The following is a 26650-nucleotide window of genomic DNA, read 5'->3' on the forward strand; positions in this document are numbered from 1 at the left end:
ATAAAGAGATACTTTTTTTGTACAGTCATGAAAATGTCAACTCTGCACACATTAATATCACTCTTTCTTTAAGACAAAACGTAAATACAGTTATGATGGAAAAAGGATGCCCCTCCTTGGTAGATCTAAAATCTGGCAACCCTGCCATAGATTCAAAATGATAAGGATTAATGACCTAAATTGATAGTAGTAGTAGTAGTAGTAGTAGTAGTAGTAGTAGTAGTAGTAGTAGTAGTAGTAGTAGTAGTAGTAACAGCAGTGTATTTCATTTAACAATTCTTTCTTTCAATCGCAGATTTTTTTTATTGAAAGTTGAAGTTCGTGGGCGAGAAATGGCCCGCAATTTTTGCCGGAGCCCTATATCAATGACAGGGCTCTTTTACGTCCTCTAAATTTACGATGCGGATCTCATAGCTTTATTTTCTTGTGGAGGAAACCACGTTACGGATTTTATTGTCCTTTAAAATCCCTCACCTTCAGCTGCATTTGAATTCCTTGAATTTCGGCTCAACGGCCAGCATGAAAACCGTTAAACGGAAACTGTTATGAATATGAAAAGTAAAAGTTTTAGATAAAAACGTAAATTTAGGATGGAAAATCATGCAGTATACAAAACAAGCTTTTAAAATTACTTTCACAGAGAGGGCGCCGACTCAGAGACCCCCCTCTGACGACCGCCATTTCTGAATACAGACGATAAATAAAGGGTAAAAAAGAACCTCAGCAGGGAGTCCCAAAATCTTATTCGACTATATGGTATAATGTAATTACGTATTCTCAGCTTTTTTACTAAGCTAAAATAATCATTTGTTGAAAAGTTATTTTCTTTCAAAAGCTCAAGTATTGTTATAACTAGTGTATTAATAGAACAAATATTCCAGCTCTTAACACTGTTTACAGACGGTAAAAATAACAGTCAGTGATACATAATATGGAAATAAAATAAATGGTATGAACAAGAATAAAAATATTTTGTGTTTACGTCAATTTTTAAACATTAACTTTACCGACGTATACATCGATAATATGCTATGATTACAAACTATGCGTCAGAGGGCAGCATTCGTTGCAGACAATTTTTAACTGTGCATTTTGCCAAAAGATGGCAGCTCCTGTATTTTTGGTTACAGTATCCGGGAACTTCACCATAGTAGACATGGCGGGTATTAACTTGCGTGAATGACGGTAATTGTAATAGAATTATTGCCAGATAATTGTGTATGTTGTGATTCCTTAAGTTTAACAACGCAGTTTGATGTCATTTAAAATTTAGTAAAGTTAAAAATGCAGAATGTAGCACAAGGATCCACTTCAGATAACCAAAAACCTGAAAAAGTGAATGTTCAACACGATATAGGGAAATCGTCGACTCCCATATCTTCCAACTCGAGCCCGACCAAGTCTGAAACAGAGACATTTTCAGAATTACAACCAAGATTTATGACCGATTCATCGGAAAGTGAAGAAGAGGACGTTTCTGAGGTAATATTGCCGTATTCTGTTAATTTTGTAGATATACTGGTGGCCTCGAGGAGACCTAGGTTTCAATGAACTTCGCCGAGAGACATCTTGTGGCATAGTAATGTCCAGAAGACAATGTAGGCCTACTCGAGGAACAAGACTAGTAAAATAAATTTCGCAATAGGCTTTACTTTTATTGAGACAGTTCGTTGAAATTTCCTTTAAACCCTTTCGGAAGTGATTAAATGTGAAGTGGAATTATTGTTGTGCCGTTATTGCAAGAAATGAATCAGGTATTGGCTTTTGTAAAGAAAAGGAAAGGTGTTTCATTGGGTTTCTGATTCATGTTAGGCTTATTTAAATGGTTTCTTTTACATCTTGTGTGCAAAATGGTAGTCATAATACGTGTAATTGTATTATATACGCATTGTGACGAAAATTACATAGTTTATTATATATGTACGACTCGTCTGGGAAATAAAATCGAGTTCTTATATAGAATAGGCAGCCATGTAGGCTTAGTGGCAAAGTGCAAATACTTCCTGTGTATTGCAGACATAACCAATTCAACAATTTAATCGTAGCAATTTAATGCTATTATGTGAAATTTGGCACCAGATGTGATATGTGATTATCGAAAATGTAGGAAATGCAATCACTTCTATTAATTTAGCGTGTAACATGTAGTGTAGGGTTATCGGTTTTTTGTGCTAGAAATCTGCTGTGATTTCAGATTTCTTTTCTGTCGTGCGTTAAGTTTTGTTACTAAAATAACATTCTTATACTAGTTTACGCAAATTCATCGATTGTCCGTAATTGTACAGATACATAAATAGCAAAAGAGTGATAGTGCAGTGTGCAATTTTTTTGTCTTGATGTAGGGATGGCTGTAATGTAGTGTAAGCCTTGTCAAGAATCTGAAAACTAAATTATACTGATCTATTCGAATGACATAAATGAAGATTACTTTTCATAATAGTGTAAGTGATTGCAGCATCTAAAATGTGATTTAAATGTATATCTATAACATTAACATGAAATTTTTATTATATTAGAACCTTGTTTTTATTAATACATATCGATTTGGTTTCAGTACGACAAAATCTTACTTTTGTTATCCTATAGGGTGGTGTATTTTATACTTTCAAAGCAGTTCTTCGATAATGTGATGCACATTTTTATTTGTCCCCCATTTGACATTGTATTTAGACTTCTAAGCTTAATTGCTTTTAAATTCCTCCACGAAGATAAAACGTTTTCGTACTATTGCGTATTTACGGGTATGGAAAGCAACAAAGTACAGCAGGACAGCAGCTTTTTTGTTACTTACATGGCGTAGGGTGCTGAAAACATTAAAAGTTGGTAAAACAAGGTGCCCAGCAGAACAAAGGAAGATTTTAATAGAATATATTGATATTATGTTTAATTGTAAGAGCTTCAAATTACTGCTGCGTTTAACTTTATCAATATTTATTTCTGACACTATTCAAATTAGCATTATATGTTTTGTCATTTCATTTGGGGTGGCGTGTGTTCAACTGAAGTGGTTTTGTACACGGAGCTAATATTGTAACTTTATTTTAAGACTCTACTAGCTTGCGTTATTACATAGATTCGTGGAGGCAATAATTTGACAGCTTCAAAACTCTCTTCCGGATTAATATTAACTTTATAAACATATTTATCTTCTCATTTGGAGAGTTATCACTTATCACTCCATACGTAATAGCAATGTTTTAACACAACCACCATCTTTGTTTATAGTTTGAAACGTATTTAACATATGGAGTAGTTGTCCTAAATAGGTTATGTGATTTTTCTTGTTACTTCGTCTTGTTTACTAATTCTTTACGTTATAGTATTGCGGATTGTCATATTTTGTCAACTACGGTTTTGTTAAGTTTTTTCAACTCTCTTTCAGAACACAATAATTCTGTCTTTGGTGTTACATTAGAAGTTAATTATCCAGTAGCGTTCTTTAATGACCATGCATATCTCTGATGTGAGTTGATGCTGCATCCAGACTATTAGATAGGAGTCCGAGTTAAGTTACATAATGGTGTAAACAATTTCCAAACCAAATTGCGTATTAATGTCTTAAACTTAGTTGGGCCTACTCATCAAACATTACTTGTTTAATTGAAATATTGAGTTGGTGACAGATCCCGAACTAATCTTGTTGATACTATTGTTATTTTCCTGATCATTGATACCATCTAATTACAAACTTTGTTTGTAAGTCGTTTCTTATGTTTCTGAATTAAAGTGATAATTCATAGAATGTTGTATGGCTTTTTGCTAGCCTATATGGAATTTCCCCAAAAACAACTTTTTTATGCCCTTGATCTTTGAAGTTGAAGAGAAACAAATACAGGTTCTAAAACGGAAAGGTAGGCTTGAGAAATGGCAGCAGGTATCTGGTGAGTAGCCTCTTGGATAAATATTTGTGTTCAGCTAAACAAACATTGTCAGTCTCGTAACACACAAAGAAATGAATGAAACTTATCACATTATTCCAAATTTCTTTTCATGGCAAGACATTTCTCGCGCCTTCAGTTTGAAGAGGGATGAATAAAATTAGTTCTCGTCATTTTGTCTCATCATCTGCGAATGTTATAAAAAGTTGACAGTTGCTAATCAGAATACGGTAATTAGTACACCCTGCTTTACCATGCCTACTTAAGCATGATTACATCACTTTGTTATGCGGATCTCTGTATTCTCTGTTCAGTTATCCTTTCATATTCTCTTGAGTCCTAAGAGTATAGTATAGTAGGCCTATGTCCAGAGACCGGAAGTATAGTGTAATATACAGCTGCATTTGTGCCCTAACTGTAACCTGCAGAATTTTTTCAACATTTTACCTCATGTCAGTGACTTTTTTTTTTTGAAGTGTAGAATTATATTGAACTTTAAAAATAAAACAAATGTCTTAGGACTCAGAAGGATATAAGAAAAGTCTTAAAATTAAATTTGTCATTCTTAATTCTGAAATGGGTTATAGTTCTAGGTATATGTAATGTAGATCCTATACAAAATCGCTCTTGAAGCTGGAGTTTGGTTTCATGAATAATATGTGATAGAATGCACTTTGGTAATAACGTGTTACTCATGAATCATATGTGCGGAAGTAGATCCTTGTTTTTATAATGAAAATTATGTTTACTTTGCTGTATTCTGAAACAAATGTCAGCGCCTGCATATGAAAGATTAGACCTAGGGTATTTTAAACTGTCACATCCAAAAGATTTTACCTCTTTACGTATAGAACGAGTTTGGCAGTTTATATTGGTTCACAGCTTCATAAATGTATAAATATTTATAAAACATAAATAGATACAAAAAATTTAGTTTTGCGCTTTATGCCTATTGATCTGAAAAGACACGTGGCTATGTATTTTTTCTTTTTCTTTTTTTTATGTTGCATTACAGTATGTTAGATACACACACAATAAATAAATACATACATACTGTAGAATTTTAAGAAGGCTTTCGTAAAATAGGAAATCGACGAAGGAGGATAATATGCAGGGTACAGTAATAGTGTGTCAGCTGTGCTGTCGCTATTTCAGAAACCTTTATTGTATTGAAAACGTATACTTGAAAGCAGTAAACGCAAGTGTCTATCTTAAGTTTTCTACTAAGTACCATTATGCTAATTTCGGGACTCCTCATCTCTTAGTAAGGACACATTATGCGTTTAATGTTCAGAGATACATTAAGGAATTGATGTATGTAGTAATAATCGCGAGCATACGTTTAAAATGACTAGTGGCGTAGGTGAAGAGAGGGGCCTCACTGGGCTGGAGTTACTTCATTTATTTCAAGAAATATTTTAAATTTATATTAGACTTGAAGCATGATGAAACAATACACTGTTGACGTTGCGGTTGCGACGTTTAAAGAAAACTATTGTTTGACTGTTTTTACCGACAATGACCAATATAATAGGTACATATATATATATATATATATTATTTTTTAATATCATTACATATTTATTATAGAAATACATATTAAATACATTAAAAACTATTACATACATATAAACAATATTAAACATACTAAATACATTAAATTAAATGAATTTACTCCCATATGAGTAACACAAATCCTTCACACATATTTCTTCTGACAAATTGTTTTAAATTGACCTAAGATTTTTAAAGAAATTATGAAGGTACCCTTATCAACACAATAAATAGATCCAGTAATTTATAGACTATGAAGGTTGCTTTACTTTTGGAATAGGTCGTAAAGTGAAAAAAACAAGTGACTATCTAATATAACCTATATGTCACTTAGCTATCCTTTCATATGATCCACTCTAACCTTGTCATAGTCCTCGGCTTCCTGTTGCTTAGACATTGCCTCGTTTAACCCACTTTAATCTTGTCACAGTCCTCACCTTCTCTCACTCAGCTATCCCCTCATCTAACCTACACAAACCTTGTCAGTCTTAGCCTCCTGTCACTTATCTGCCTCATTTAACCCAGTCTAATCTTTTCACAGTTCTCGCCTCCTATGATTTACCTATCCCCCTCATCTAACCCATTCTAATCTTGTCATAGTTCTCGACCTCCCATCACTTCGCTACCCTGTTATCTAACCCATTCTAACCCTGCCACAGTCTTCAGCCTTCTGTTACGTAGCTGTCCTCTCATTTAACCCACTGTAACCTTGTCACAGTCCTCGGCCTCCAGTCACTTAGCTATTCCTCCATCTAGCCCACTTTAACCTTATCACAGCCCTCGCTTACTGTCACTTACATACCCCTCATCTAACTCAGTCTAACCTTGTCAGAGTCCTTAATTTCCTGTCATCCATCTCTCCACTCATCTAACCCATTTTAACTTTGTCACAGTTCTCGACCTCCTGTCACTTATAGGGCCTATATCCCCTCACCTAATCCACTCATAAATTGTCACAATTCTATGCCTCCAGTCATTTAGCTATCCCCTCATCTAACCCACTCTCATAATTTGTCACAATTCCCTGCCGTCTGTCACTTATCTATCCCCACATCTAACCCACTCTAATCTTGTCACAGTCCTCAGCCTCCCGTCATTTAGTTATCCTCTTATCTAACCCATTCTAACTTTGTCACTTAGCTATCTCCTCATCTAACCCACCCAAAATTTGTCATAGTCCTCAGCCTCCTGTCACTTATCTGTCCCCTCATCTAACCCACTCTAATCTTGTCACAGTCCTCGGCCTCCAGTTACTTAGCTGTCAGTGCATGTGCCACGTCGTGAATTACCCAAATTCCTGTCCTGGTATTGTCACAGTTTTCATTAGCAAATGCATTTTCTTTCAACTTTGGTATTGTCAGCTGTCTGTTGTGTTATATTATGACTTATGTGTCCTTATCTATGTGCAAGTCCTCGTTGAAACCAAGGGCTTCTTTGCTGCTGCTAATGATTGGAAATTGTGATTACAGAGATGTTAAGATGTTTTCTCAATTGTAACTTGATTGTTAAAACTACTTGTTAACGTTTTTTTTTAGCTTTGATACAGGCTGCAGTTTGTAGAGGTGTCCGGAGACGGATTTCCTCCCTCTGCTCATTCACTTATCCCAGCCAGTTGTGATAATACTGCTCCACCTCTCCCTTCATCGAATATCCTTAGAAATGAGTTTGCGGAGATTTGTACTGTTAGGTATTTGCATTATGGTTAGGCCTACATGTTATTCAGTAATTTAGTTTTTGGTTAGTCACAATTTTTCGATCTTTACACTCCAGCCTGCAGGATACAGAGGTCAATATTGCCTATGGATGTTGCAGGTTCTGTATTTTAAACGATTCCTCTTTATAAATTATTGATAGACGCGTGCGTAACAATGGAACCTACGTTAGCATGTACATTACTTATTTATAGTTAAATTAAGTGCAAACAAGTTCCAGTGAGAAATAGTAGCAAAAGTAAATTGACTTAATCGACAGTTATTCGTATTTATGCCTTTTAAATACTTACGTACATAAATTGTATAACTTCACTATAATAAGCAGTCATGAATTTGAAGCCTAGCGTGTCTATGCTGAGCATTGAAAGAGATCTCTTCCCTGGAAAAAAATTGAATACTGGTTTGTTGATTACAGTGGTATAAAGAACATGTGAAGTTGTTTAGTCAACTGGCCAAAGACAGGTTTGGACCCATAAGCAACACCAATAAGACATCACTCATGAGGCAACTAAGCCAGGAGATAATAGAGTAGTATGGCCAGTTCCTTGCCCCCTCCATTGCATACATTGGTGACTAGTAACATATGATATTAATCAGACTTCAATTGTATATAAACAATTATTGTTCTTCCTCTGACACATATCGTCAAGTGAGATGTACTGCCTGAGATATACATAGGCCTATCAGCGAGAACTTCAGTCTTTTGAAACAATATGTCAGGTAGCCTGAGCTCAGTTGTTAGAACTACTGGCTTCAGACATGAAGTCCTTGGGTTCAATTCTGGATGGTGAAGGAATTTTCTCGTTGCCAAAACTTCCAGAGTGGTCTGAGGTTCACTCAGCCTCCTGTCAAATTGAGTATCGGGTCTTTCTGGGGGCGATAGGCAGTCAGAGCATGGTCCCGGCCACACAGCCTCGTTCTAGTGCCGAGGTTGATAGCATGGAGCTCTACTAATTGAGAACCGTTTTTGCAAAACTTGCTAATGCAAAATTTGTAAAATTGAGATTTTGGTGGATTCGTTAACATAAATCAGGCCTCTACACGATGTTAAAGTTATCTTAGTAAAATTGGATTATTTCTCTTCATTATAGTGTGTCAAAGTGTGATGATTGCACCTATAACCTATTTGTCTTCATTCAGTTTTTTGTCTCTCCTGTAAAATTTAGTTTTTTCAGTTAGCAAGTTTTGCAAAAAATGGTCCTCAATTGTCTTCATGACATATGTAAGGGATACCTTTACCTTTTAGTAAAAAATAATTGATAAATTTGTTACATCAGTAACCTAGTAATTTGCACTTTTGAGGTTATGTATGAAATAAATTTAAACTTAAGCTATATTTGTGACACTTCTGAGTGCAAGAGTTGTCTGACTTAAGTGTTTGTATGATTCACAGTTTCTATAATGTTTTCCAAATTTCTCAGATGCGATATTTGACAGTACTCTGGTGACAAGTGTGTTGTGCAGATCACAGTCACTTGGTGTTGGACATATCTGCAGTACTGTTCCAAAGAATTAGTTGTGTAAGATAGTGTGGTTGAGTGATATTACTTGAAGTCAAAACCTATTCTTTTTATTCCAAATAACTTGGATCAATAGTAGGACTGACCGGACTAGTTATACTTCTGGAAACAGGTTTCATATTTGAATGGTACCAGGTTGGAGTCCCAGGTTTTACTGTTGCAGTTGTGGTTTTCTTTAGAACCACTCTTAGGCCAAAAGAGGCTGTAGTCAAATCATCTATCCAGTCATATTAAAGAAATTACCCCCAAACTAAATTCAGCTTGTTTTGCTATTAGATCTATGCAGAAGATAGTAAATATCAATACCTTAAAAACAATATACTTTGCATACTTCCACTCGGTAATGAGTTTTGGAATAATATTCTGGGGAAATTCCACAGATAGTAACAATATATTTCTATTACAAAAAAGAGTAATTAGAATAATAGTAGGTGCCAAATCTAGGGAATCGTGTAGGGCTATTTAAAAAAAAACTACAAATAATGCCCATGGCTTGTCAGTATATCTTTTCATTAATAATCTTCCTTGTATGTAATCGTGAAAACTTTGTAACTAATTCAACAGTTCATAGCATAAATACACGTCAAAAAATGATTTTCATACTCCATCGGCAAGTCTATCGTGCTATCAAAAAAGGAGTGCATTATATGGCAGTACAAATTTTTAATAGCCTCCCTATCGATATCAGGTGGTGACAGGATTTTTTCTCGTTGCCAAACTTTCAGAACGGCCCCAAGGTTCACTCAGCCTTCTATAAAATTGAGTACCGGGTCTTTCCTGAGGGTAAAAGGCGGTCAGAGCCGACCACACCACCTCATTCTAGTGCCGAGGTCATGGAAAGCATGGGGCTCTACCTTCATGCCCCCCAAGTGCCTTCATGGCATGTTACGGGGATACCTTACCCTATCGATATAAAAAATGAAACTCAAAACATAAGCTTATTTAGGGCCAAATTAAAGAAGTACCTAATTTCTCACACCTTCTGTTCTGTAGGTGAATTCATGACATTCAATAACACTTCATGAAATTGATACTAAAACTATGTGTTGTATTAGTAGACTATATTGTAAATCTCGTCTATATATATTTCATCTAGACTGTGACTATAAATTAAGATTTTATAATAGTATTAAGTTTTTAGACTTGTTCTATATTCTAGCTGTAAGCATGTATGAATACCATGGAATGTTAATAAATACAATACAATACAGTGCAAAATTATTAAGTAACTTGAAAAATGATGCTCTGTTACATAAAGAAACAAACGAACGTTAGACCTGGTCAGTGGGTCTGAATTTGAAAATTGATGTACATGCAGATTGCTTAAGGAGAAGTCTCCACTGCTGTGGAGTAGTGGTTAGCATGTCTGACTGTGAAATAAGCGGTTTCGGGTTCAAATTCTGGCTGGGACAATTCACCTGGTTGAGGTTTTTTCTAGGGTTTTCCCTTCAACCCATTAAGAGCAAATGCTGGATAACTTTCAATGCTGGACCCTAGACTCATTTTGCTGGCATTATCACCTCTATTTTTACTCGGATATTATTGTATTGTATTGTATTGTATTGTATTGTATTGTATTGTATTGTATTGTATTGTATTGTATTTATTAACATTCCATGGTATTCATACATGCTTACAGCTAGAATATGGAACAAGTCAAAAAACTTAACACTATTATAAAATCTTAATTTAATTAATTTATAGTCACAGTTTAGATGATATATATATATATATATATATATATATATATATATATATATATATATATATATATATAGACGAGATTTACAATATAGTCTACTAGTACAACACAAAGTTTTAGTATCAATTTCATGAAGTGTTATTGAATGTCATGAATTCACCTACAGAATAGAAGGCGTGAGAAATTAGGTACTTCTTTAATTTGGCCCTAAATAATTTTATGTTTTGAGTTTTATTTTTTATATCAAAAGGGAGGCTATTAAAAATTTTTACTGCCAAATAACGCATTCCTTTTTGATAGCATGATAGACTTGCCAATGGAGTATGAATGTCATTTTTTGACGTGTATTTATGCTATGAACTGTTGAATTAGTTACAAAGTTTTCACGATTACATACGAGGAAGATTATTAATGAAAAGATGTACTGACAAGCCATGGGCATTATTTGTAGTTTTTTTAAAATAGCCCTACACGATTCCCTAGATTTGGCACCTACTATTATTCTAATTACTCTTTTTTGTAATAGAAATATATTGTTACTATCTGTGGAATTTCCCCAGAATATTATTCCAAAACTCATTACTGAGTGGAAGTATGCAAAGTATATTGTTTTTAAGGTATTGATATTTACTATCTTTTGCATAGATCTAATAGCAAAACAAGCTGAATTTAGTTTGGGGGTAGTTTCTTTAATATGATTTTTCCAATTTAACACATTATCGATTTTTAAGCCAAGAAATTTGGTTGTTGTTGTTTCTAATAGGGATCTATTATTAATTATTGCGCTAGAAATTTGCGACGTTGAATTTGGACAGGATTTAAATTAAATTATGTTAGTTTTGTTACAATTTAATACTAATTTATTGACTGAGAACCAGTCACATATTTTAAAGAGAATTTCCTCTCTTGAAGATTGGAATGTGTTGGAGTTATTGGCTGTAATTACTATACTTGTGTCATCTGCAAATAATATGGGATGACCTACATCTTTCATTGGGGGGGCAAGATCATTTATAAACACTAGAAAAAGTAAGGGATCTAATATTGATCCTTGAGGAATTCCATTATTAATAGTTCCCCATGTCGATGCACATTTCATAGTTGTATTGATTTCAACTTTCTGTTTCCTATCTATGAGATATGAGTGAAACCATTGGTGTGCAACACCTTTAATTCCATAATAATCTAATTTATCTAGCAGCATTTTATGATTTATACAGTCAAATGCTTTGGATAAATCACAAAAAATCCCTCCAACTTGTAATTTTTTAGTAACTGCCTCCAGATAACCATCGCAGTTGATAAAGTGTCGTAAAGTAAACTAGTTAAATAACGGATAATACAAACTTGGGCTGTTGTATTTATATCTGAATGCATTGAAGCTGTAGTTCATAAATGAATGAGCAGATTGGGATTTTTGAGATTTGTTTTTCTATCTTCCCTTGTTCTTCTTTGCAGTGGAATGGGTAGCCTATCTCTCATGTACATCCGTGTTGCTGTTCCTGTTTAATGTCATTGACATTACTGTTGTCTTTGGTCAGTAAAGAAGAGTTAGGAAACTTCGTTGGACATGCTATAATACGAAATTCAGACTTGTACTTATAAAGATCCGACCAGAGGTTTCTATTAATTCCTGTCTGCGAGAATACACCGATGTTGTTAGTTGAAGAAACTCTTGAAATAAAATCTACGTAACAAATATACAGATAGAAATCTGGTTAAAAATAAAAGATTGCGTTCTTATTTTACAAGTTTTGTGTAGTGTGGTCTTAAAAGAGTTTTTTTTTTTTTTTTTTCCTAAGTCTCTTATAGCCTACTGATTTGTGTATAAGGTTCAATAATTTATTTTTGCATACAACTCTTAATGAGAAAGTGCATGCAATTTTTATGGTTCTGTTTGTTTTAACTCATATTACTTCAGAATATAGCATAAGTAATTCCACAATACTACTTCAGAACCTGGCATGATAAGTCATTCCACAGTAAAAGATTCCGGACATAAACTATCCCCCCATTCAGATGGCTGGGAGGGGGATACTGAGAAAGGACACATTATGATGCAACCCAACTGAAAGAAGAAAAGAAGATTGAGGATTGGAACGTGGAATTGAGAACTCTTCTGCAAGCAGGTAATTAAGAAATGAAGCTGTGCTAGGAAGAGTGAGTGAAGAATGAATGATGCTGAAACTGATCAGGAAGAGAAAAAGGAATTGGTTGGGTCACTGGCTGACAAGAAACTGCTTACTGAAGAATACACTGGAAGGAATGGTGAATGGGAGAAAAGTTCGGGGCAGAAGAAAATGTCAAATGATAGACAACATTAAGATACATATCATACATGGATCATATCTAGAGAATAAGAGGATGGCTGAAAATAGGAAATACTGGAGAATGCTGGGTTTGCAGTGAAAGACCTGTCCTTGGGCAGAGAACTATGAACTACTTCAGGGAGATGTATTAAATAAGATCGTTTTCTGGTATTGTTATTTCAATGATTAATTTATTATAGATATAGGCCTATATTTCCCTGTAGATACCTCTCACTGCTTTATCTTAAATTACAACAGGAATGTTCAGTGAGTAACTGAAAAACGTTTCGTTGTCCAAACCCTCGTCCTTTTGTTTCATGCTGGGTGCTTAGATAAGAATGCCGAAGGCTCTCTGCTCTTGGTGGAGATAACAGAGAACTTGCTAGCAATTTTCCATGGCTGATTGTATAAAATTCAGAAAGTTAGAGCATGCTTTGCGTATGCTGCCCTAATCCTATGAATGAAACATTATCGAAAATGTATCTTGCATATTCTTTAATGGTCTGCACTTCATTCTATTAGGGCCAGTGCATTACAAATGCCCCATGGACAGTTCGATTAGGGAAGGATAAATTGTTGACGTAACACTGACAGCGTGAGGTATTTCGATAGATAAAATACTGCTGCTGTTGCGTCATGTATAGGCAGTTAAAAATTTCCTCTGTGGTAATTCTCCAGAATAGCTACACTGAAGAAGGCACAATTTTATTGTTTCTTGCGTCATTGGCTTTTGTGAGCTGTATATAGTGATGAATACGTGGCTGTAGTTAGCATCCACAAATACTTTCAACATAAAAATCGTTTGATGTTTACCTGTATATTCTAATGGGCTGTTGTAGGCTCCTCTCCACCTGTTACCAGTATGACACCCTAGAGCAGTGGTATTCAGACTTTTTTGCTAGCATACCCCCAAACTGCATTGCAATTATATCAGAATTTATAAAGGTCTGTGATTGATGTACTAAAACTAATTATTAATTATTATTGATAGTTATTGATGCAATAATAATAATAGTAATAATAATTTACCAAAAATGTTATTCAAGCAAGGAAAAACAAGAGTTGAAATTGCAAAAGAAACTATAATATGCAGTAATTATGAACAAGTATACAATGGCTTTTAAGGAACCCGCACGTTCATTGCTGCCCTTACATCGCCATCGGTCCCTATCCTGAGCAAGATCAATCCAGTCTCTACCATCATATCCCACCTCCCTCAAATCCATTTTTATATTATCCTCCCAACTACGTCTCGGCCTCCCCAAAGGTCCTTTTCCTTCTGGCCTCCTAACACACTATGCATTTCTGGATTCGCCCATACGTGCTACATGCCCTACCCATCTCGAACTTCTGGATTTAATGTTCCTAATTATAAAATAAATAGGCCTACTATCATAAATTGAACACCAATGTTCTAGACATCCAGGACGCAATATTACGGAAACGGACCATATCCTTAGTAATTCTTCCTGGAATGGTCTGAACTTCTGGCATGTTATGTTGGTAATTATTAGAGGGTAAAGGGAGATTCTCCATAAGAACTACATTAAAGGAGTCACATCTCCCTAAACGTGGGGTGAGGGGCAATGGTACAACCACAGTCTACTATATGCAGTCACGAAGCTTGAGTTTTGAGGGTGCTAGAAACAATAGACGTGACGGTACTATTTTGCATTGCCTGTAATGAAGCGATATTACCGATCCTAGTGGTGAGCAACTATCTAATGTTTGCATATTTACTGTGTATTGAGCTTCGCGACTGTATATACTAGACTGTGGTACAACAGTGCTTTAGAACAGGTCAGTGTCAAACGATTATGTTGAAAGTATATGTAGTTGCTAACCAGAAACTTGTTTATCGCTATAAATCTCACAGAAGGCAGTGAAGAAATAAAATTAATGTGCCTCCTTCAGTATAGCTTTTCTGTTTCACCAATGTAACCAACTTTTTGAAGTAGGTCTATACATACTTCTTGAAGTAGACTTGTACACTAGACGGTAGTGCCCTTGACGTCATTCATTACGAACATACTGCTAGAAGATGATCTGTTGGATCAGAGCTCGGGACATTCGTAGCTTTTACTAGTGTCATACTCGTATGTCCAATAATTCCACCGTCTCTAAATAAAAGAAAAGTATAATCTTGCTGACATTCGTTAACCTTCGTATACGTTGAGGGGGGGGGGTTTGTCTCAGTTATCGTTACGTAAAGTTACATTGTGGGAGGATGTCTGATTACATGAGAATTTGTGACATAAGTGTGAAGTGCATTAGCCGAAAATATCTATCTATTTAAGATAATGACAGGTGCATTGATATACATCATGATCCATGAGTTCTCTTGCTTCCTAAATATCGGTCACATTTTGATGTCCGTGATAATGCTGGGCAACGAGCCGAAAATATTGCAGTCCATATTTAATGAGTAGGCTATCATAAGAAGACTGAAAGTGATTGAAATGATATTTTTATACATTGTTGGAAGTTGGAGAAATCAAAGAAAAACAACTGAATTACGCGAAGAAATTGATTTGAAGAGAAAATGATTACCTTCGAATACAAACCTTAAAGTGAAATAGGAGCTTGTGTGTCATGATCAGCTGTAGTGGGATATTGATTTCTCAGCAGAGTTGCCCTAGTATTTCATTATTTTCAGCAGTTTTTTCATGCAAGTAACAGAATATTACTTTGAAGTAGGCATTGGTAAACTTTTCCCGCTGTCTTTCTTCATCCGAAATGTATAAACAATTGAAAACATTAAATAAATTGAACAAACGTAAGTGGACAAATATTGCACAGTAGGGAAAATATTTTTTTTTTTGTAATTTTTCATAATTTCGTGTTAAATTTATCTCGTTTCTTTGTGTTAAATCTGTTATCCCCCCCCCCCCTTTTTAAATTGCCGTGACTTTACTTTTTGTCAATTACATATTTTTTCTGTTCGGTTTTCTATTCATTTCTTGATTAGTGATTGTATTACAACGTACTCTTTTTAATTGGAACTATAAAGGGGAATTAGAAAAAAATAGAATTATGCAGAAAATTATTATTATTATTTTTTTAGAAAATATATATCAAGAATTATACACTTGTATGCAGTAATGGGTAATGAATGTGCAGCCTACTGTAACTTAACTGCTGACATGTTTCATCTATATTCACATAAACCTTTGATTACGAACAGAAGAAAGTACTTAACTTTCTTTGTTAACGTTAAACTTTGTATGGTACACGCTTAGACATTACGAATGCAGAAGAGCCAGTAATATAAATATACTAGCTCCTGTACATACAGTAATGAAGATTTTCATAAATTCGTACTCTTTAAAGTTGTTAGTGGGTAAGGTAAGAGGGAAGGGAACACCATACACCTGTAAACAACAGCTTTGGGCATCCCGCCCGTTGCTCTTACCTGCGGCCAGTCAATGGATAACGGGACGAAATCTATTGACAGTAGCAGCGACCTTCTTCTGTTTCGCTACCTGCTGATCATTGTGAAGTTTAAGAACAGAATTTGAATTCTTGGAATGATTAACAGAAATTTCCATTAGGCTTACAAATCTTATCTAGAATTCCAGATAGGACGCTATTTTCATTAAAACCAATGAAGTCCTGACTTCGAGTGTAAGCTTTTTCGAATTAAATGCGAATTTTTAACTTAGGTTTAAATAGGAATTTCAAGAGAATAAACGTCTATTCGAATTATAATGGAAGGAATATCGCACAATGTGCATGTTTCTTTTGTTCAGTTTTACAGAAGTTTGTTAGTGAGCTCTTTCTTTTTTTGCACCAAAATAGATGATATCGGTCACATTTCAATCCACATAGTTTGCACTTGCACCTGTCTTCCGGGTCGTCTATTCGAATTATCCAATGTTGAATTAACCAATCTCTATATTTATATTCTAATTATAACGAGTACGTAGAAAAAAATATTGTAATGCCACAGAAGTTGATTTAGAGATTTTTTTTTTCATCGCGTTATTTTCGCGTTATAAATGATACTCGGGAGGAAATTAAACACAGAATGAATATGGGAAATGCCTGTTATTATCCGGTTCATAAGCTTTTATCATCCAGTCTGCTGTCAAAAAATCTGAAAGTTAGAATTTATAAAACAGTTATATTACCGGTTGTTCTGTATGGTTGTGAAACTTGGACTCTCACTTTGAGAGAGGAACATAGGTTAAGGGTGTTTGAGAATAAGGTGCCTAGGAGCTATTTGGGGCTAAGAGGGATGAAGTTGCAGGAGAATGGAGAAAGTTACACAACACAGAACTGCACGCATTGTATTCTTCACCTGACATAATTAGGAACATTAAATCCAGACGTTTGAGATGGGCAGGGCATGTAGCACGTATGGGCGAATCCAGAAATGCATATAGAGTGTTAGTTGGGAGGCCAGAGGGAAAAAGACCTTTAGGGAGACCGAGACGTAGATGGGAAGATAATATTAAAATGGATTTGAGGAAGGTGGGATATGATGATAGAGAATGGATTAATCTTGCTCAGTATAGGGACCAATGGCGGGCTTATGTGAGGGCGGCAATGAACATCCGGGTTCCTTAAAAGCCAGTAAGTTATTTTCACTTCTTTTTTTTTCTTTAATTTGTTAATACTTAAACCTTGAATGAAATGTTCCTTTTTTCTTGTCTCCCGATTGATAACAATTTCAGTTCGTATTGATTGTACGCTTACAGCACTTAAAATAAATCCTGTATGAGTTAGTGATAATTAGGATATAGTTTGGGGATTTCCAGTTACAGTTCACAAGGATAATTGCCGGTATTAGAAAATATAAGTTCAGTCCCAGGTAGGAAGAACTCGCTTCCTTTGAGGTTATCCATGTCTGTGACATTTATCCAGAAGTGATGAACCGCAGGAAAGATCGTGTGAAAGCTTTAAAATGACCTTACAACTGGCCATTTATAACTGCACAAGTGTTGAACCCCTTCCAACGGTCATTATGGGAATTAACTATTTTGGCCGAAACTTTCCGCACATATTATAGCGTACATTCTAAAAAAAGTTATCATGTTGTATTTAAAATCTTTCATATTTTTAAGAAAAACTTAGCGTAATTTTTAAATTCCATTAATCCAAATTTTTTATGTCTTTAGTATGGCCGTTATGTCATTCAAAAGGCTGTATACTCGAAAACGAGATTCTTTCAGAGAAGTAGGAGCATTTATGTTAACAATACTGCAATTCCGAGAAAATAGAGTAATTCTGAGACATGTCGTTTTATATACCCTGATGAGATTTTCATATTAAAACCTCGGATTATAAGGTTTTATTTGTGTTTGATAGGTAGGATTTTGTAGTTTTGTTAGTTGAAATTTATATGAACTTGACGCTAACACATATTGGTGAAAATAAACTCGTTTTAGGACTGATTTATGAAAACTTAAAGTTTGCGAAACTTACAGTCCGGTATCTATTCAACAACGTACTAAATCTACAATTTTTTCTGTTTGGACAGGTTTAGGTTTTGTTGAGTAAATGGGAAATTCGATACTTTTATAGGCTTAGTGATTGGTGTGCCTTAGTATTTTGTGTTTTTAATGCTATTTGAATGTTATACCTTCATTTTAGAACGTGTAGGGCATACCATTATGTTTTAAAGCATTTTTGTGACATTTCAAATCATTACGTTTCATATTTGAGACGCTGAGCGCTCAAATGACCCTACCCACAAAATTACTGTATATTTCCACTTCACCTCTTTGTAACGGTGCGCGAAATGCTATACACAAACGAAACTTGTGCGAAATCTCATGGAAAAATTGGGTATGATGATTAGGCCGATTTACACTTTGAAGAGGACACTTATGACCTTTGGGGAGGCCGAGACGTAGATGGGAGGATGATATTAAAATGGATTTGAGGGAGGTGGGATATGATGATAGAGACTGGATTAATCTTGCGCAGGATAGGGACCGATGGCGGGCTTGTGTGAGGACGGCAATGATCCTGCGGGTTCCTTAAAAGCCATTTGTAAGTAAGTAAGAGGACAATATGAGGAGCTCTTTAAAGCAATAAATTCAATATGCAAATGTTGTGAGTTGGGCCATTTGTACGCTGAGCGCCTCATTTCTGAGTGGCGCTGTACAGTATCCCATTGCGAAAATTTTCAGAGGTAAATAATCTTTCTTCAGTGAAAATGCGCTTGATTAACTGGAAATGTGCTTGTAATGAACAGCTTTACAGAAAGAAATAAAAGTAAACAACAACAATAATAATAATAATAATAATAATAATAATAATAATAAAAGGGCGCGCTTTTGCAGTTAAACCGCAATATGAGATTCAGAGCCTAAACGTTGTTTTGTAGTTTGGTCATAAAAATGTGAGCGAGTGAGTGCCGAATTTTTTTAATCTCAGTGTAAAAATGAACTTCATGACTGAAATTTATTTTTCAGTTCAGTAAATTCGAACATTATTATTACAGTATTTACATGGAATAAATTAATCTATTATTATTATTATTATTATTATTATTATTATTATTATTATTATTATTATTATTATTAAGCCCTATAAGCAATGAGAGCTCTTGGCTGCTGAATTTTTAACGAGCGAGGTTGACTCAGACGGTAGCGTTTGAGACTCGCATTCGAGAGGTCCCGGGTTTAAACCCTGTGGCCGGCCAATCTGACTGAGGTTTTTCATGGTTTCCCTCAGTCACAAAGCCAGATATCGGATTGCAAATTAGATAGGCCTGCATTCATTACCGCCTCAGTCACCAATATCATAAACATTAATCAGAATCTAAAATCAGTTGCATGAACATAAGCAAGCCATCTACACCCAAAAATCCTAAACACACGATATGACCATAGGTGTTAAAGCATGTATAAATAAATTTAACAAAATAAATACCACTGCACTCTGGCTTCAGTTAGCCTGTTATACATTTCTAAAATTATAATAGCCTAGGAGTTTTCTGCAGTATAGTAGTTTTCTACACGCCATTAGCAGCTATTATGATGCTAATAATAATAATAATAATAATAATAATAATAATAATAATAATAATGATGATGATGATGATGATGATGAAACCTTTGCAGCCACCGGCGTAGCTCAGGCGGATAGCCGGAGTTGCGCTCGGTAGTAGGTTCGATTCCCACTTGTGCTGATTACCTGGTTTGGTTTTTCCCCCGGTTTTCCCAACCATAAGGCGAATGTCAGGTAATCTATGGCGAATCCTCGGCCTCATCTCGTCTAATAGTCTATCACCAATTCCATCGACGCTAAATAACCCATTAGTTGATACAGCTTCTTTAATTAACGAAGTAAAAAATGCCTTTGCAAAGAGAGACTGTACTTAGACAAATGACATTCTAAGAAACGTGTAGCTTTAGTCTACTGTTCCATATAGCAATAATGCAAATACGAATTTTTTTTTGTCGTTTCTATTGTCCTTGTTTTTAAACTGTGTTCGGGCCTATATCCGTGTGTGGGGCTACGTATGAGATTTTGTGATTGTAATTTTGAGAGCAGTTTTTTAGTAATACGGAATACCTCGTGGTTGGACATAATGACTATTGCTCATTTTAAGCGTCTTGGTTGAGGCATAACGCTGCAAGCTTTAAGATTGCAGGTTCGATTCTCGATGGGGTCATGAATTTTCGCCATTGATCTAATCATTCCGGTCGCACTAAGAGCCTGGGGTCTACTCAGGCTCTTAACAGAAATGAGTGTCTACCAAGGACATTTTCTTGGGAGTAAAGGCTGCTGGCACGTAGGACTGACATCCCTACTGTTATTAATGCCGATTGTACAGATGGGAGCTTAACCCCCTGCGTCCCTGTGGGCTGTAATGGGGATGACTTTAATTTTACAAAAAAGATTAAGTAACTCTCATTGGACATATTTAAAATCTGATAAAAGTAGGAAACTGTGGACCTCGAATACACAGATGAAGGAAGTGCAATGTGTGGAAAAGGGTTATGATCGAGAAAGGGAAGACAGAAATGGTTGGAGAAAAAAAAATATAGTGTAGAAAAATTATGCTAATGCATTATAAACCTGTATAATAATAATAATAATAATAATAATAATAATAATAATAATAATAATAATAATAATACATGGTCACATTTGACCTGGACCATAAAAAAGTAATGCATTATAAACTTGTATAATAATTAGGGAACGGATTTCTAGTTCGTACCTATTTTCTTTTCTACATCGTTGACTATGTTATTCAGATATCTCTATGTTTCATGTACACAGCATTCCCGTAGGCCTACTAAAATTCTATAGGACCTAAAACCCGTGAATGAACCATAAACTCCTATAAATGCCTAAAAATTATATTTGTGCCTGAAAAGCTCCTTTTTAATATTTTGCGTATATTTAAATAATACCGGTACCTAAAAATGCAAAAATTCCCAAAAAGAACTACAAAAGTGCTATTAAAAATATGTTCTTAGAGACAAATACTGGCCTGGCAAATTCGTTCATATTAGTCTTACAAAGGAAGGGAAGAGGATTTTACCTAATTTCCTGGAACCGAAGTTCGTTTGGAAAAGTTCATCTAGCATGAAAGGGGTGATAGATTATTCATATTAGGCGAGAGCTTGCAAATTAGTTTTCGCGTCAATGCACTTTTGTTGTGCGAAATGAAACTGAGCAAGCAACGAGTCTCTTTCACTGATAGAATTCGAGTCTTCAGCATTGTCAGCACTATAGTCGCGACGCTGTTATTCCCGGCGTGACTCCTCCTCTTTGCTTACGTCTTAGGAAATCAAGGCTCTATAAAGGCTAGGTAGGTAGTATCGTTCGCCATTTTTGTTCTTTCGTTGCCGAGCTACCAGACGAGGGATCTACTTGCCACACCGTTAAATATTATCATGTCGTAGTTCCTATGATAATAAATCAAACGCACTATAATTCAGCAAATAATTGAGCGGCAAATAACGTCCTCGCGTGCTTCCTGCGAACGCCAACGAAAGAGCCAAAATGGCGGGCGATTATATATTAAGTATTTATCCAGCCTTAGGAAATGCTTAACATCTTCATCAGCGAATCACAAGACGCACACGTTTAAATGTAGCCGACCTGCAACGTGATTGGCTGCCGGAAATTAGAGCGACGGGACTATAATTATTTTTTTTTGTATATAAATTCCACCTAAAATGGAATATTTACTCATTAAAATTAATTGTTAATTTCATATAAACTCCTAAAAGTCCAAAATTACATTTTATCTCTTTTTAACACCTAGAAGTTCGTTCCCTAATAATAATAATAATAATAATAATAATAATAATAATAATAATAATAATAATAATAATAATAATAATAATGAAGAATAAACAGTGGTTACGTTTGACCTGGATCATAAAATATTATTATTATTATTATTATTATTATTATTATTATTATTATTATTATTATTATTATTATTTTGCAAATCTAGTCTTTCAGGTAAAGCTCCCTGTAGAGCAGATTTGAATAATTTCAAGGGAAAAATTGTTCATTATTATTATTATTATTATTATTATTATTATTATTATTATTATTATTATTATTATTATTATTATAGATACGGTGCACTAAATTACATATTTAGAACATTTTTTTATTTCCGGTTCTGTTTTATCGTTTTTCTTGAATGTGTGTTCTCTTTCTTTCTCCATCCATTTCTAATCTTCCTTTCCAATCCCTTTCCGTTATCCTTTCACTCTTAATTTCCTTTCATCTTTCGTCTCTCCCTTTCTTGGTTCTTCCATATTTTTTCTTTTTTTCCATTCATATTCTGTCTTTCTTTAATTTTTTCTTTCTTTCGTATTTTTTTTTGTTCATTTGTGTATTTTTTAACAATATTTTCTTTTTTTTTTCAGTTCTTTTTTTATATTGTTTGTAATTTGAAGAAGCAATGTTTCCAGAAATATACTTTTTTTTTGCATCCCGGAATTTAACATTTTCAACATTTCGGAACTTCAGTACTTACAGGTTCCATCATCAGGGCAGATAGGTAAGACCAGAAGGGTCGCCTACTATGTTGGGTTCTTTATAGGCTATCTGTCTACTGCAGACATTTGAGCAATTATGATACTTTACTATTTTTTATGTTAGAAAACTAATAATTGCTAGAGTCAAATGAGGGACCTGAATTACGTGAATATAAATATTATAATATAATTAAGGAAAAGAGATCTATAAACGAGTTATTTGAGATTAATGAAACCAAATCATTGGGTCTCAAACGCATATAAGTAATGTCTCTTCCGAAATATCACAGTATATTTTATTTTATGCAAAATTAAGTCATTTGCCTTCAATTTATGGTTGAACTGCATTCTGTACTTTCACATTGACTGATTGTTTTTGTCTGCCTTGGAATAAATGCGGTAACAGGACTGCAGCACAGAGAGGGTGGAGAGCTGTGACCTGCTGGTACCTGCAGTGTTAAGCAACTCAGCAGATTCAGATTTTTCACTGCCACATTCTTCGAATGAAGCTCCTGCTTTCTCTTTGTTAATTGACAATCTTCGTATTACATAAGAAATGAGAACTTTACAGTAGTTAGAGGATATTAATGCTTGCAGTGTTACTATTTAATGGTAATTTGCATTAATAAATTTGTCTCTTGACATAAATTATGTTATGTTCGTGAGGACTTAACCTGTAGGCCTGCTTGGGTCTGAGTTTCGTTGAGGTTGGTGAGTTAGGGTGAATGTGCGGATTTCAGATCCATATTAAGTATAGTATTATAATTTAATTTTAAGCTATTTATAACAAACTTAACTCAAAATTGAATTAACGAATTTCTTATTCACAACCACACAAAAATGAGTCAACAGCACTTTACTTTCCCTACACTTAAGGCTGTTTATATTAAGAAAAGAATGTATTAACGTGATCTGTTAATGTTAACCCTTTATTTTGCTAATAATGAAATTGGTCTATCCATAGCAAAGCATGGTTTATGCATTTTGTGCATATACAGGGCATTCCAAATGAATTACTACGTACTAAATCTCATATTTCCAAACTTTCAAACATCCCTTCTTATTGGAGCTTTCTCATACTTTGAGATATGCATAGAAATAAATTGTGTGTATGTAAATGAGTTTTGGACCGTGTCACATGTGCATACTATGATAAACAGTTTCTCATATAAGGGGAAAAAAATCGAGAATAAGATAATTAAATAATTTCAAATAAAGCGTTGTTCTTTACAGACAAAAGCTTTTTTTTTTCCGTGTATTTCTTAGATAAAAAAGAGTATGAGGAAGAGGATGAGTAGAAGTGAAGAGGAAGAGTGGAAAGATTTACACTCAGACATGCCAGAAACTATTGCCTTGTATTAGAGATGCTGTAAATAAGCATTTATTTAATCAGCATTTAAAAATAGAAAAACTTCAGAATCGCATATTATTTTTCACATACAATAACGAAAAAGTCAGACTTATACAATTGGTATCTTCGTTACAGGTCAAACTTGCATTACATTTCAAGGAAAGAATAATAATTTCCTCCAAGATTCCGACTAGAGAAGTATTAATGTTTCAAAATTGAAATTTATATTTTGCAATCCTATTACTACAGCAACCGTAAAAGCAGTGAAATTCGAACGAATATTACCTTGTTTGTTTGTAAAATTTACACCAATAAGGACAATTTTAAATTGCCTGGAAACTTGGGAAGGACAAATACAGAAATTGTGATCTTGTAAATGGCAAAAAGCTACATATGACAACCAGAGATGATTTCAGACAATTTAACCTCGAGTAAAAGAGAGGCAAACAATGAAGTTAATAAACAAAAGTATATTTTTATATTGCTTTATACTGCAATTCAGACATCATCATCTTCGTTCTCGTAAAAACAAAACCATGGCGACCTTTCCATTATAATTTGAAATGTAAAAAGGAAAAAGTTATTAGTAACAGAAGTAGTGGGGAGCTAATTCATAACCTTTTTTTTTTAATAGAGAAATTTGCAAATGTACTTTGAGAAATCGTTTGTTATTGCAAATAATTTGAAAGCCAAGCAGGACAGCAGAGTTGTTAACGATAGCTCTTTTTTTTTAAGGATTAGCTTCCACTAGTTGTATTTATGTAGTTGCGAATGCCCACAATACAATATAGTTTCACGGTTTTCCCTTTAACAGCACCCTTTTGCAGTAGCTACTGCTGGTAACTTGACAAGTTCACTTAGAATTCATTTACTTAGTTCCTGGCACTACAGTCTTCTGAGAACCTTGGCCTCCTTTAACACAGAATATCAGTCTCCTTTAACTTCTGCAGGTTTTCGCCATCTCAGTGAACCTAAAATCTGACTCCACATTATCCTACAATCTCAGTCAGGGGTGTCCTTTCCACTGGAATCTCGGAATATTGATTTTATTTTGTTCATTTTTTTAATTTTTTATTATAAGCCACTAATATAAGTAAAATTCTGCTAATCCGAAATTTAGGATAATTCGGACATGCCAAAATAAAAAAAGGCAGGAAGAGGAAGAAAAAAACAGTATTTGCTCTGAAACTCAATTTAATGCTACTGCATTTAGAAACTCTCAATGTTTGCATTGCTTGGATCATGGGCTTGCCCAGTACACATAAATTCAGGTTGGATCAACCAGAGTTTGAACTTTAGCACACTAGCATTGAATCGCCATTGTAGTCAGTCCAACGTGGTTTTCTAATTGTGATTTTAATGGCTAGTCTGTATGAGAGCAATCACTCGACTTGGGGATACATACTGGAATTGTACTCTATTCATAAATCAATCTTCTTTATGTATCCAGCAGGATGAAGTCCTCCCCTGTAATCTTCACTTCGGATAGGTTAAAGTAATTAATATTTTTACTATTGTTATTTCAGAATGTTTGAAGAAGGTTTTTGTTATGCAGGGAAAGAACATAAAATAGTTCTTGCAGTTGTCTTCCTTCATAATCGCTGAAAATATGTAAATGGTGATTCTTAGATGTCAGTCTAATGAGAGGCTTATCTTTGCAGGTTGAATCCTTTGTGATTGATCAGGCTGAGTTGGACGAAGAGTCACGCCTCGAAACCTCCAAGTTCCTGCTGTCCCCAGAGGATACAGAGCACGCTGTAGATCCAGAAACACAGGCGAGGTTGGAGGCCCTGCTTGAAGCCGCAGGTACATATTTGTTTGTGCCCTGAAATTAAACTGTGGATTATTTTTGTGTCACTTTATAAGTAATTAAATGTGTACTTATTTATTACTACATTGTGTAAGAACTTGCAACAAATGTAAGGAATTATGTTCCACATCCAGGGTTTGAAAGACATTGAAAGTCTGCATCATATTTTAGTTGATTTTCTCAGTGAAAGTTCTCGCGTACCGATCTGAAACTGAATGGATCCTGAAGTGTTCCTATGCTAACAGTCATTCTCAATTCTTCCCTTCTCCCCTGCTCCCAAAGGTAAATAGACTACTTTTATTCAGTTTTGAGCTTTTGTTCTAGTGTGTATGCATTCATGTAGTCACAAGTTAGCTATAGTCATTCATACCTGCCAACCCTCCTGAATTAATTGGAGATTCCCGATTTTCGACCTGTATCCCGATTTTCTGAAATCGTATGTCATTCTCCCTAATTTTCTTTGTGTTCGCTTTTTGTGTGCCGAAATCCATGCCATTGGCTGCTGGCCATGGCAGTAAATTCGAGCGTTTGTTCTGATAACATATTAGCACAGTCTAGTACATACAGTCACGAAGCTCAATATGTAGGGAACATGCATCCAATGATAGTTGAACTTTAGTTGCTAGCCACTAGGATCACTACTATCGCATAGTATATTGTTCCTAGTACTCTCAGTTGCTAACCGCTTGGAGCATTGTAGCGCGAGAAATGCAAAAAATCACCTCAAGCTTCGTGACTGTATGTACTAGACTATGGTATTAGTGTCCCCCACTCAGGTAAAATAGTTGCGTACGGCCCTGAAATGAGCATCCCAGTTGACAACATGGAACTTGGAAGCTTCCCTACAGT

General features: G+C 34.9%; 1 protein-coding gene across 4 annotated transcripts in view; it reads left to right on the forward strand.

Annotated features, from left to right (window-relative positions):
* Window positions 1–1140: 1140 nt before the first annotated feature.
* Window positions 1141–26650, forward strand: part of mask (multiple ankyrin repeats single KH domain) — a 132760-nt gene continuing 107250 nt past the window's right edge. For all 4 annotated transcript variants that reach the window (XM_069836168.1, XM_069836169.1, XM_069836171.1 and 1 more), the window contains exons 1-2: window positions 1141–1482; window positions 25653–25797. In XM_069836168.1, the coding sequence (XP_069692269.1) occupies window positions 1285–1482; window positions 25653–25797 (343 nt within the window). In that variant the 5' untranslated portion in view covers window positions 1141–1284. The remainder of the gene's footprint in view (window positions 1483–25652; window positions 25798–26650) is intronic.

This window comes from Periplaneta americana, chromosome 9 (assembly GCF_040183065.1).
Source record: "Periplaneta americana isolate PAMFEO1 chromosome 9, P.americana_PAMFEO1_priV1, whole genome shotgun sequence".
NCBI classification, from domain to species: Eukaryota; Metazoa; Arthropoda; class Insecta; order Blattodea; family Blattidae; genus Periplaneta; species Periplaneta americana.